At 37.9% G+C, this 13,916-nt stretch overlaps 2 protein-coding genes across 5 annotated transcripts in view; one reads left to right on the forward strand and one right to left on the reverse strand.

The window, feature by feature from the left end:
- The window catches only part of NOC3L (NOC3 like DNA replication regulator), a 41,139-nt gene that overhangs the window by 18,916 nt on the left and 8,307 nt on the right, over positions 1-13,916 (forward strand). For 2 of the 4 annotated variants that reach the window (XM_045022801.1, XM_045022804.1), the window contains exons 18-21: positions 202-330; positions 1,786-1,883; positions 2,616-2,700; positions 3,644-4,120. In XM_045022801.1, the coding sequence (XP_044878736.1) occupies positions 202-330; positions 1,786-1,883; positions 2,616-2,700; positions 3,644-3,775 (444 nt within the window). In that variant the 3' untranslated portion in view covers positions 3,776-4,120. Of the gene's footprint in view, positions 1-201; positions 331-1,785; positions 1,884-2,615; positions 2,701-3,643; positions 4,121-6,403; positions 7,250-13,916 lie in introns of those variants that run through there. The other 2 variants (XM_045022802.1, XM_045022803.1) reach the window with 2 other exon arrangements.
- Positions 7,269-13,916, reverse strand: part of PLCE1 (phospholipase C epsilon 1) — a 326,732-nt gene continuing 320,084 nt past the window's right edge. Inside the window, exons 32-33 of the mRNA XM_045022805.1 lie at positions 10,753-10,965; positions 7,269-9,718 (exon numbers count right to left, since the gene is read on the reverse strand). Of these exons, the coding sequence (XP_044878740.1) occupies positions 10,786-10,965 (180 nt within the window). The 3' untranslated portion in view covers positions 7,269-9,718; positions 10,753-10,785. The remainder of the gene's footprint in view (positions 9,719-10,752; positions 10,966-13,916) is intronic.

A 13,916-nucleotide genomic window follows, 5' to 3' on the forward strand; every position in this document is an offset into this window, starting at 1 on the left:
TGTTATGTAGTATTTAAATTGTTTTATTTTACTGCAGAATATTTTGACATATTTTAAACATGAAAGCAGGATTTCCTTAAGTACTGCTGAGTCTAAATAGTGCTGAATGTTTGGTTACACTCTTAAACTTGTATTACCATGTTATATGCATTTAACTTTTTAATGTGAGATAATCAATTTTTCTATGTGATGGTGTGATAGACATTCCCAAAAACAGACCTCCTGCTAGACAATGAGGCTCAAGGTAGTGGACTTTATCTCCCAGAACTGGATGAGCCAGAGTGTTGCAATGCTCAGAACACAGCTCTGTGGGAATTACATGCGCTACGGGTGAGTTACTATTTGGGTAATTCTGGGGAGCTTGCTAAATGTTTATATGCTTAACTAAATACAGAGCTCAGCTCAATGCTGTAATCTCTAGACTGTGGATTCTAGATGAATGACATACCCTTGTCTAACTTCTGCTAACTCAATACTTTGTTTGTTACAATAGTATTTCCAGGCAGGTTGTTGTGATGGTGGTCCCTGTGTGGCACCCTGTTTCAGGGCCTCCCTGCAACTCCCCCCCCCCCTCCCCTAACCCTTCCCTCATGACAGGAGCTCTGAGTGCCCCCATCCACCCCTCTGCCACAGGCCATGGGCTCTGGGTGTGTTCCATATCCCTCTCCCCATGTACCATGTGCGCACCCTCATTCCCCACGACATGGTCCCTTCATTCCTCCCCATTCCAGGTCCCTGCCTCTCTCCCTTCCCTGTCTCCTATGCTTCCCCCACTATGGATCCCTGCTTCCCTGCCAATCCACCCAGTATCTCCCTTTCCCCCTCATCCCAGCTTCCCTCATCACCACCACTTTTCACCCCTACTCCTCAGCTCTCTCTGGGTCTCTACTCCCCCACTACCTCATCCCTGCAGTCTTGGATTCTCTCCTCCCCACCCCTCTCAAAATCCTCCCTGAAAGGCTTTCTTCTTTCTGGTAGAATCCAAGCTCCCCGCACAGCAGGTTAATGTGCTGCCTTTGATAATATAGGCAGCAGCAGGGGGCGGGGCGGAGAGATTCCTCTGCCTGATTTTCCTGTGATTTAATCTTTTCCTGTCTTGTAATTTGCAGCAGAATCAATAGGTTTGTGCCCACCAGTGCCTAGAACATTTCTTTTAATTTTGAAATTGATTGGGATGTGGCATTGCAAAGTTATTGTGTTGCAGATAAACAGAGAAATTATACGGAGTTGAGTGTTAGACCAACTAGACAAATTAAAAACAAGTGAAGTAGCTTTAAATTATTATACTGAGATTAACTACCCATCTGAGGCAGGGACAAAGATGGCAGTAAGGGAAATCTTTACATTAACCTGTTTGTTTGATAAATTGTTTCAGTGGAGCTGTTAGCCTAATGAAAACCTTTATGGCCCTTATGTTTTATCAGTATGCTTTTAATGCAGCCTACTCATTCCAGAAATTATATTTAAGGCCTATCTCTGCAAATAGATACTGGAAAATGTTTGTCTATAACCCTGGCTAGAACTATCTACTGGAAGAAAGAGTTAAGATTAACTATAGGGAAACTGTCATGGACACCGCATCCAAACTATTTGATTGGTTTTATGAGTTGGTAACATAGCATGTGTAACCCTCAGAACACTGGCTAATCCTTAGTCTCATCCTGAAACAGAAAAGAAGTTTGCTGAAAGTTTTCTATGCGGTGTGTAAATACAGTATTATTATTATTGGTGAAGTACGTAAGTACATGCTATCTTATACCTCACCAATCCCCTTCTTTCTTTCAGAGACACTATCATCCGACAGTACAGAAATTTGCAGATCACCTTATTGCTGGAGCTCCAGCTGAAGGTTCAGAAGCTCTCAGACCAGATCTGAGCCGAAGGTGGGAGATATGATGCATATGTTTTGAAAAATAGTTCATTGGCAAAGTAGAAGCTGTTTGTTCTGTGTTATAAAATTCCCCAGTGAGTAATTTTCCATATGCTGCAAGAAAATAACTTTTGAAGAACAAAAGTATGATTGTTCTTTTATAAGCACCAAAAGCTGGCTGCTTTCTCTAAGGGCTTGTTTCCTGGCCATGCAGAGGATAAAAGTCCTGCAACTGCAGCATACTCTGCCCTCAGAGGAGCAAAAGCATGTTGTGTTGCTCAGTAACAGCCTAGGGATCTTAATAAGGAGCAGCGTTGCTGGGCTGTGACAGTTCAATGAAAACCAATTGCGGTGCAGTGTTCTGGAGTATCTGAGGATAGATGACTGTGTGGAACTTTGTCAGGCATGCATAGCAATTGTCTCTGTGACAATTGAGCTGGACTCTAATCTCCCTCATTTCCATCTTTTGTTTGTGCCACAGCTATGTAGTTAATCTCAATATAATAATTTAAAGCCTCTTTACGTGCTTTTAATTTGTCTATTTGTCCTACCTCTACATTTCTGATTCCTATCACTTTTCCAGTTGATATTCTGTATTACCAGGTATTCTTCCCTTGCATGACTGAAGTAGTGATTTGAGGAGCAGGTTACTTTGAGTTCATAGAGTACTGAAGTGAGACTCGTTTTATGGACATATACTTCATACTGTGTCTTTTAATTGTGTAAAACTGATCTTGTATTGTAGATCTGGCACAGAACTTTTTGAGACATATAATATGAAAGGAATGACTTTTAATCCTCCTGTAGCATCAGTTACACCTAGAAAAAAGGTACTGTCTCTTTCAACATCCTTTCTTAAATACCCAAATAGATACTAGAACTCCTACTGATAATCTACTAATGTCAGCAGCCCTCTGACAGCACAAAATTTCCTTATTAAATAAGTAACTGACTCCTATGAAAATGTCTTGTAAACTTGCCTGTTCCCCCGGGTTATCACATTAGCTGCATGTCTGGCAGAGCAGCACTGGGACTGGCAGATGGAAGCAGAACTGTCTAGTACTTGAGTGAGAATACCTAGCATGTAATACCTTTGAATATAGTTAACAAAAAAAAATCAGTAACTCTACCTAGTTTTTACATTAAAGATACTTAGGTCTCTTAAATTTAATTTAGAGTTTTGTTTATTGCTTAAGAATCTTATTGCTTCTCTAACAAACTCTGACAGTATCTCAGTTTTGCCATACCCTGGCCCACTTGCTTCTCCTCTGGAGTCTGCCTGCCATAGGCCTTTGCAACACACCTCAGTGGGACAGAGCACTTCTGTCCAGGCCCTTTGACAGAAACCATGAGTGGAAATTTAGGCTCCTTTTGCCTTCTGTGCCTCTCCTTAGAGGCTAGAGGACAGTTTTTTGAGAGGTGTGTGGGTGTTTCACATTGTAGTATTCTTAAAAGTAAGAGTTATTAAAAATGGAGAGGAAAATAGTTGATGTTGCAAGCTCCCCTTAGCTTAGTTACAAAGAAGAAAGCATGTCTAGAAAGCAAGTGCTTTCTCTGATCTCCCCTGCTCAGACTGACAAGCTCTCCCTGCTACGTGAATAGGGATCAGTGAACATTTGCTGTCCTCACCTTCAGAAGGTGATCTAGGGAAGGAAAAATAAAGTAGTAAAATTATCACTACTACTTTGAGACACTAATGGAAACCCCTATGTTGACCTTATTTAGATAGCTGTATAAATGATGTAAAATATCTAACATTTTGATTCTTTCCAGGATAAATTTTTACAAGGGGATTCATTTCTAAATGAAGATTTAAAGGAATTGATTCAGACACATCTCAGTGAGGCTGCTGTTCACAGACCCTTGGATTTTGCTAAACACTTCAAGGAATCCTCCCTATCATAAGTATTACAACCCAGTATAATTGACTTCTTAATTGGGGGAGGGGAGGGGGAATAGCAGTAAGAAATTGTTGCCCATCATCTTTACAGGAATTCAGATAAAGTCCTGCTATGGAAAGATAAAAGTGTATGATCCATCGCCGATGCACACAAAGTAACAGCAGTGTTTTGCGGTTAACCAGAACTTATTGGTTAACTATTAGGCTGCATTCTCACAGGAACCATACTGAACTGTAACAAAAGCAACTTCTGGAAGTATAAAAGTCTGAAGGCAGGTGACTTCAGTATTGCTTGATATGTCGATTATTGCAATATTTTTTGTTTACATAAATATATATTTTGCAAGAGACTTGTTGGGTTTATGTTTGTTTATAACTAACTGGATGCATATTTTAGGAAGTATTCACATAGGATTGCGTTCTCTGATGCTTATTTTAAGGCATCTAGGGACTCTGCATCCCAAGAGCAATAACTTGAACTGGTTCTTTTGTCTAACTTGCCCTATCCATTCATCTCTCTCTTTTAAATGACTTTCTTTCAGTTAAATCCTTTTGGTGCTTACTGGTCCATTGAAGGTATTTCAGAATTGGGCATCATAATATGCTGAATTCCAGTGCTACTCATGGTATTTTGGATGTCACAGAATCAGACATTCTGCAACATCCTTAGTGAACCAGCACTGTTAAAGAGATTCAGGGTAAAGATATAAACTTTTTTGTGTGTGTGTCTTATGAGTACTCGTCCCTGGCCTTTTGGTTGGTTAGCTTAGCATAAGTTGTGTTTTTAATACCATTTTCATGTCAGCTTTGTAGATAAATTGCATGAAATTATTTAAAAGTGAGAGTTCTAACATTCACTTTACATATGACTTTGTGTAGAACTGATTTGGTGTGTGGTATACTATGCAACAGAGGCTTCAGTTGTGCAAGGTGGTGGTGGTTTGTATTATCGTAGCACCCGGGAGTCCTAGGAATGGACCAGGACCCCATTGTGCTAGGCACTGCACACACAGAGAACAAAAAGATGGTCCCTGCCCTCAGGGGCTTTTTTCACGTGGCTGGTAACCTTCAACACTTAGTAAATGTTTCCTTTATTATAGAACAGATCAGACCTTTAGGTGCTACCATAATTACTGTGAAATTTGTTTTAAATATCTAATTTAATACCACCATGCTATCAATTTTCAATCAAAATAGGTTAAATAATCCTAAGAAGTAAGACATAAATGCACAAAAATCTCAATTTTGAAGTAGGTACTGGTGAGTCCCTATAAATTAGTATACTTAAAAACCTATGTTTTTACTACCTGAACTGTAAAAAAGGACCTATAGAATGCTTGTGGCTTTGTACAAATAGTATCCCACATAGTCTTCTGGGTCTCTTAGTAATTTATATGATCCCCCATCTCCATAGCATTTGAATACTTCTGTTCTTAAATGACTCGGGGGTGGGGGTGAGGGAAAGAGATGTGATTTAAGTTTTGAAAACTTTAGAAAGTGTCCCCATTGCCAAGAGTTTTGGCAGTTCAGGAAAAAACTACTAAAGGTCCACTTGGCAAACCATTTATTTTTCCAACATATACAAATATAAGTTTACTTTTCAAGTCAGAGAAAAAGTAGTCCAGGTGGAAAGTCAGTTTTAAAATACATAGTTTTTAAATTATGTAAAATTTATAAAAACTGGCACATACTGATAGAACATTGACAAAACATTGACACACTTTAAAGCAGCAGAATAAAGACAATTGCACAACTAATACATCAGTTTGAACTAGCCAATATATGTGTGAGAGAGAAATATTTACTGCTATTGTTTTTTGTTTTGTGTTTGTTACTTCTGTCAACTGTGTAGCACTGCAGCAGTTATGAAATGTTTATCACAAACAGAAAACACTCCACTATCCTTACATCTAATGGGCTAGCAACAACAAAGTGATTAATAATCGTCTGCTGAAGCTAAATTGCATTCTGAGAGCTAGAGCAAAATCACTAGCATTCAGAAGCTGAAGACTCAATTTTGAAGTAAAATGCCACTGACAGGTTCTCTTTTATAAAGTCAAACTGAGTTTAAAGAGAATGTGATCTTAATGTTGAGATACTTCTCCGTTAAAATCTTATTCTTGATAACTTGATAGTGGTCTCTAGAGGCTAATTGTTATTTTCAAGAGATGGTTACTGAGACATTCCACCAAGTAATATTAGTAATAATAAAACTAAAAACAAATGTGATGTATGTTTTTAAAATGTGACATAGTACTTTTATATCTTTTAGGTTTTTTTTTTTTTTAATCTTCTTAAAACTTGACAGAACACCAGCCAATACAACAATCCAGTTCCTGAAAACTGAGTAGTGTGCAACACAGCCAAGACCTATGGCTTCCAATGTCAATCCCATGCAAGCGCTGATACCAGCATTCACTATACATAGAAACAAATACAGACGTAGGTAGGAAGGGTTAAGTGTAGAATAAAATGTTTTCTTTACAAAACAGGTAACAGGAAGTGGACTGCCCATGGTGAGTCCTGCTATCATTTGTAGGTTTTGGGAAGGTTTATATATATTATATACTGTGCTGTGGTAAATTATTTCCTATGAATAGTTTGTAATAAAAATGTTTCCTTATCAAATCCAGGTCCACAGATCCATATGATGGCATTCAGCCTGAACTGCCAAGGAAGCAGAACCACAGCTGTCCATCCATCAAACCCATTAATATATATCTGTGGACTTGTATTCTTGAAGAAAGGAAACCTATGGGTAAACAGGACAAATTTTCCTATTAACCAAACAGCTTGATGTTAAATCTGTTTATGGTGTTTTAAATAAGTTAAAGCAGTTTAACATAAGAATAATAGCTCTATATAATTTCATTTTGGGGGATTTGTAGGCTTATAAAAATGGAAAGCTTATGTGCTTCCTCTACTTTTGTCTGTGACCAAAACAACATGAATGCAATTAACTAATGCAGAACGTAATGTGTTGTTGATTAATCTTCCCTGTTCTTTAAAACTTAAATAAATTGATGTACATTAATGAAAAAAACACCCTAATTCAATATAATCAGTTTTGGAAAATTCTACCATGCCCACCTCTGTAAAACAATTTTTTTTTAAACTGAACATGCAAAATGCTAGGTTTTCTCATGACCGCTATGCTTTTAAGTAGGTGTTGTCCTGCGGCTGGTAAGTATTCATGACAATTGGGCAAAGCTAAAATAAGAGAAAATGTCCTTATGGATACACTCACTGTGTTACTGCAGGATATAGTTTATGTTAGTCACAAATAGCACAAATCTGTTGCTTTTTAAATGGCTGCCAGATTTTACCTGCTTTACATGTTATAATTGAGGATGCCCTTATCTAAATTTTCTTTCAAGTCTAGTAGCAATGAGAAATTACAATGTTTGTGGCATTCCTACACAAGAGTTCTCCTGCTGCTGGATCTGTAGTAGATTTACAAAAGCGTCTCCCACACCTGTGCTGATACTGGTGCCCATATTTGGCAGGAACCAACCATCATACTTTCAGTGCTAATGGAAATAGGTGGAGAATCCATTTATCAAATGAAGGGTAAATTTTTTATTAAAAAAATATTTTCATGCATCTAACTGGATTTAACAACCAATGCAGGGGATATATATATATATATATACATACACACACTAAAACATTTTAAAAAAAAGGGATCAGACCTTCATCTAAGCTCTAGCCAAAGGACATGAAAGATATACAGTAGTTATATACTATCAATGCAACTATTGCTTGAAGGGGTAATAAAACACCATGTAATTTCACTTAACATCAGTTATGTGCCGTGGAGACTGAATTTCCTGCATCTCTCACAGTGGGACTGACATGGAATTAGACCTGGAAGGACTAGATCGAAGAGCAGCATAGAGACTTTCGAGCAGCTATTTTTGTTCACCATAAACAGTCCTGAAATCTGAAGTAATTGAGAGGCCTAAGGCCCATTTTCAAAAAAGATGCAGCTAGGTGACTAGTGGCATTTTCATAAGAACCTAAGCAGCTTAGTGTCCTGTGAAGTCAGTGGCTGCTACATGCCTACTCACTTTTCAAAATATCTATGTAATCTTCTCCAGTGTAACTCTAAAAACCACGTTTAGACAAGTGACATGGCACTGCTTGAAAATATTGCTAATTTCTCAGACTTCAGAATAGATAGCTGGTATGGTTACTATTTTTAAAATGGGATAAAGACAGGTGAATTTCAAAATAAGTGTGTGGGTTCAGTGAATGACTGCTGGGTATGCCTCAGTAAGGGAGTTTTGAATGTGTAGTTTATTTTTTTTTCTAATGTTGGAATCAGCCTGAAGAGGGCACTTCCTGCACACAACAAGGTGATAGGTGCTTTCTAACTTCTTTTGTATTCTCTTTAGAAACAGCAGCTTTTTGTGCTAGAGGACATTCCGGGGATGTAGTCCCTCCAGCACAGAGAATTAATACCCTTTATATTAGCTAATCAGAGTGCTTGAATCATCTCCCTACATTTCATTCAACTTCAGATTGTTTAATGGAGCCTTGCTTCTCTTTCTGTCCTATCAACTTAATTAACTGATTTGCCATTTCTTGATTTATTCATCTACAGCAATCCCTGCGTCAGTCATAGGGGCTGAACTGTAGACAAAGCTTGTGCTGAACAGTTTAGTTACTAGACAAGGTTCTTGTGTATGGACATCAGAAGGATGGCAGTTTCAATTGTGCCCTTACTTTGTATAAATCAGTATGAACTGCTTTTTACTAACACTGAAGAAAATATACAGCTATAACTAACGTCTTTAAAAAATCATGATTTCAGACATATACAAAACTTTACAGCAGTGCTTCTACATAAACATGTCACGGTTTATATTGGAAAATAAATGGAGTAGCCTGGGTTCTTTACACACTCTGGATATAAGCAGAAGTTATTTTCTCATTTATAAAAAATATTTAGATGACTATAATATTTTCCATTCTCTAACACACACTAATGTTGAGATTATTTTACTATGATTTCACAATTGAAATGTTAAGCAATTGCATGCTTCCAATAGTTATTTTCTGAATGTTTCTTTTCAACAGAACATAATTACTATTTCCCCCTAAAAGATGAAGCTGCAGTTTTTAAAAAGTACAGTATGATAAATATATTACACAGTGACACATATCTTGGAACATGAAAATAAATAATCATTTTTACTTGAAACACAAGCCTGGAAAACTAGAATTTGAATGAAGAAAATGTTGTTCCTTGTCAAAATACCACTATCAATTAGGTGTAGTTAGCTGTTTGTACATGATTATTTTGTGAACGTAGATATACTCAAAACGCTTACCATAGTTATTTATGGTTTATCACCAAAATTAAATCTGTGATGCCAAGAAAGTTACAGTCTATGTAAATCTTTTTACAATCACCTAACAGTGTTGAACAGGACCCATTAAAGGTGCATTATTTTCATACAATACACAGAACAGTCTAGTTCTAATTCTCTTCCCTTAAAGCAATTAGTTATATCTTTTGTTTATTAAAAGAGACATGTTTCTGTTTACAAAGTACAATTTAAGAAATCTGCTTAATCTTCCTCTTCAGATTTTGCAGATGTGACGATATTTGGGAAGAAAGGAATCTCTCTTTCAAATGCTGGCAAGCGTCTTTCCAAACATTAGAAACTGTAACATCCCACTCAGCATTACTAGATCTGTATCTGTCACCAAGAAGCACAGTCTGGAATAGGCCAAGCTAGCGCTGAATAGTTTAGGCCTCCGCAGTTTCCTTCATGGAGAATGCAGAAAGATATCTTAAATCAGGAATCTGTGATGTTGGTTCCAGTTATCAAGTAAATGCAAGGCTATGTGGAGAAAGATTGTCATATTTCCTCTATCTCACTCTGGTTTTGTCAGTCTCAGACTTTTTGTCTTGGCCATTTTAGGGCCTTTAAAGTCACCTGGAAAGGGGAAGAGATGACGATAGCATTTAAATTCAAATACAAGAGTATAAATAGGTGCCTGCATACCATGAAATAAATTTTTAAGGAATTTTGTAACAAAGTATTATTGGCAGCCTTATTACTTGAATTCTGATGAAGTGACACAGTAGATATAAATAGTATCTTGATCATTGAGAATGAGTGGAAAGGAAATACAGAAATTTATCAGATTATTAAGGATTGTTTGGGCAAGATTTTCTTCCATCTTAACTAGCTGGTATCTCTCAGAAAAAATCTTTTGGAGTTAGAGTAGGCCCAGTGCTAATAGTAATGTGTCTGGAACTATCATCTGTCATATACATAAATGGTACACTGTCGCCTTGAATTCCGCATTGGGGTTTGTCACTTTAGCTCAAGCAAGCTAGAAGAAATTTAAAAGATTCAGAAAGGGACAATAAAATTCTTAGACACTCTGCCACAAGTATTTCTATATAGAGATTTAAAAACCGTTTATGTATGGAGAGAGGAGTAAAAGATCATATATTTTAAATTTAATAATATTAAATGCATATAAATTAATGTTTAGTAAAGTTCAGCTGTCCCATAACACAAAATGACGGCGTATCTTAGTTAAGAGCCTATGTGGAAATACCAGTTAGCACACTGCATTACCTGTGGAACTCACTGTCACAGTGTATGTTGAAGCCAAGTTACATTCTAAGAGTCTTTTAAAAGGACTGGCCCTTGTCAGGTTACCTGCTGTGATGGACCATAGGACGAAGCAGGCATAGTAGGCGAAGTAAAACTCCTATGTTCCTAGCAATTTTCACAGCATTTAGATTTGCATTTATCTTTAGGACTGCCTGTGTATAGGTTTGTGCCAGTACACAGTTATAACTTAAAAGCGTAGAGAGTTTTCATGAACTTCTGGCTGCTTGTTGTACTTCACTATGGTTTACCAAGCACACTTTTGAAAAATTTTTATAAACTGTACCTTGAAAAATCAACAGAGAGTATGTCTGATTTAGAAACAAGGAGCGCACATGTCATACCTGCATAGAACATACTGCTGGCATTTATGGATGTTATTCCATATTGTCACTAAATGTCAAACTGCCTGCAGATTTTTCATCTTTAGTCTGGGTATTGTCTGATGAGCTCTGCAAAGGTGATGATGTAAAACCACGATACTGTTTACTTGACTTGGTTAATTTCTTAAGTTCACTGGCAAATGAAATGCCTTTTCTTTTATCATCCCGTGCTGCCTGTAAAAAAACAACAACAACAACAAAAAAAACCCCACAGACATCAGAAACAGTTAAATTACAAGATTGTCAGCTCACTGATACTTTGAGGTTTGAAATATGGTTTGGGTTTCATGTGAGAGCAAATAGGGAAGATTTAAAAATGTTGCTGTCAGGTTCACAAAAGCAGTGTCCTGAGTGTCTCCCATCAAAAAATATTTTAAAACTGCAGAACTAGAATGCTGCTAAACATGGCCTTAAGCCTTAGCAAGTCTGCTGCCTAGATAGTCATGACCGATACAGTATAGATAAGTAGATAAACTGTATTCACAATGTACTTCCTATAAATGCAATGCTAAAGAAGTAACATCTCTTTTTGGGAAAAGGAACCATATTCTCCCCTGCCATAGCTATAATGCCAAGGGATAGAAGTATTAAGTGGTTCAATTCTGCATTTAATATGCAGTTTCTCCCTGCTACTTCACAAGTGTCAAGAGTTCCAGCCACAGCAGCAAGCTGCTTTTCCACTGGCTGGGAATAAAGGCAATAAAATGACAGCAGTTCACAGGGATCTGTACACCTATTATTTGAAATTGTACTTAGCCCATGGTAATACAGCAGGGAGATGGGGATGCAGAGTTACAGGAATTGGAATCGGAGAGCTAAGACAGATGGTCCGGAAAGGTTAAGATTTCTAGGTATTGTAGCAGGAGCTGTATGGTGGGAAGTAGGGCCAAGGCTGCTGGCCGAAAGGTTTTTCTTAATGTAACTGATGGGTTTTAACAAGACCCTTTATTTTTGGTTTTAATTTTGTTTAAAATTTTCTGAGTGTTTATTGTAAAAATTGGTGCAAAAAATTAACTTCAAAGTTTTCTGGGTAATACAGGGGGATAGGAGGGAAAAAGGCAGTGTAGAGAGAAAAGTCAGATAACGTCTGACTCAGCTTCCCACTCTGAAAGGAGAGAAATCAATTCAGTACCCTGATCCCCCACCCTCTAGGGGAGTGGTCAGCACTAACCTTGGTTACCAAGCCACCATCTCCCCTGGGTCAGGGCCTGCAGAGTTCCAGTTTTAGGAGCTGAGCACTAATGTACATGTGTGCTCATGTGTGTGTAACTTCCACTATGTTGCGTTACTTAGACTAATTTATTATTAACAAACACATTTACCTGATGTAATGTAGTGGATTTTCTTCAGAAAATCAGTATTTTCATGTACTTGAACAGTCCAAACTTTGTCTTAGCTTAAAAACTGATTAACAGCTTTTGTAAAACCTGAGAATTTTTCAGTTAAAAAACCAAAAATGAAAGGTTAGGTTTTACAGTGGCAGGTGTTGAGATACTAAGCACCCCTGTATTCACACCATACACACTACTGTAATAATCGTTGCACAGAATATGCCTTTGAGGTATCATTTGAAAACTAATAACATTAATATTCTTGTGAAGTATGTACATGGTGGGTATTAAGAGTTATGACTGTATTTGTATTGAATTATGACTAAAGTGTGCTTAAACCCAGCATGTTGGGCGGAGTTGGTTAAATAGATCTGCCTTAGGTGTATTTGATTCTCTGTCCAGCCCAATCTTCAGATGAAGACAATGAAGGTCCATTTTTTACATATTAGATAAACAAAGCTATTAAGCTAACAAATGAGGGGAGAAACAGAATGTAGCGTCCTGCACCACCAGCCTTCATGTTGCCTTCCTTACAGCTAGAATAAACTACTTTGTGGGGTAACCTTCAGAAGAATACACTGCAATGGTTTACTGGTCTATAAAGGTGGGGGGGAGGAGGAGGAAGGGCAGGGACTGAACCTCAAGTGATAAGCAAATGAATCAACTGATTGTATACAATATTACTGTAGTCTAAAAGTGTGCAGAAAACTAATGTGACACAATAATATTATTGTGAAATGTATGTATTAACACTATCTGAGGAAATACGGATACTTAAGTAATATTATTACATTTTAAAGTCTGTGGCCAAACGGGGAGAAACAGATTCCCTCCCAGCAGGAGAAAAGGCAGTTACTTACCTGTCTTCTATGTGGAATCAAAAGAATTGAAGGTTCATTTACATGCAGCAGGATGGGAAGCCCATGAGAAGGGAAGACTAGCAAGAGGTCATCCTGCCTCTTGAAACTAAGTTACCGAGCTTTGGAAGATATAAGCAAAGAAAGAAGCCATTTTTGGCATCCTCCACTAGACAGACACAAGGGAACAGAGCTCTAGCAAGCTGAGAAAGATGGGTTTATCAGCCAAACTGTGGTTGAAGTCTCTGGAAACTGAATATAGGTAAGAAACCTGCTTAGGCAAAGATCTTTCAATCCAGGAAGATAAGGAAAGCCAGCCCCTTGTGCTTCTCTAGAAGGTCCCGACTGAGCAAAAGTCAGCCATGGCTGAGAAGAAAGAAGATTGGTAAGAGGAACCATCTTGAACAAAGCCTGTACCTTGCTAGATTGTTTTAGATGGGTGTTTTCACTTTTATTTGCTTGCAACTCTAACTTTATTCCTTTTACTTGGCATCACTTAAATTTATTGACAGAACAGAGGTTTTATTTTTTACTGTAAACCAACTTAGTGCGGTGTTTAGAGGGGTGTATTTACGCAAGTTAATAATGTGGTATGCTTGTGTGTCTTGAACAAAGGAACCATATTACTTCTCTGAACTGTCCAGGAATGGACTGGACATTGCAGAGCACATGGTTTTGGAGAAATTCAGGGGTCACCTTGCTGGCTGTAACCAAGGCAGGTGGAAACCTGCATGGGGCTGTAGACAGGCTCGTGGGATCAGAGCTGCTGTACCAGGGCTGTCTACTACAGCAGCAAAGTATTGTAAAGCACCCAGAGTTGCAAGACAAGTAGTGGCAACCCTCACTGGTGTGGATTGCACCTGGAATCCACAACAGGTGTCCCTTAGATGAAGTAAATTAGTGGGAAAATAGCATTTTGCTCTCTGCTGCTGTCTTT

This window comes from Mauremys mutica, chromosome 7 (genome assembly GCF_020497125.1).
Source record: "Mauremys mutica isolate MM-2020 ecotype Southern chromosome 7, ASM2049712v1, whole genome shotgun sequence".
In the NCBI taxonomy this organism is placed as follows: domain Eukaryota; kingdom Metazoa; phylum Chordata; order Testudines; family Geoemydidae; genus Mauremys; species Mauremys mutica.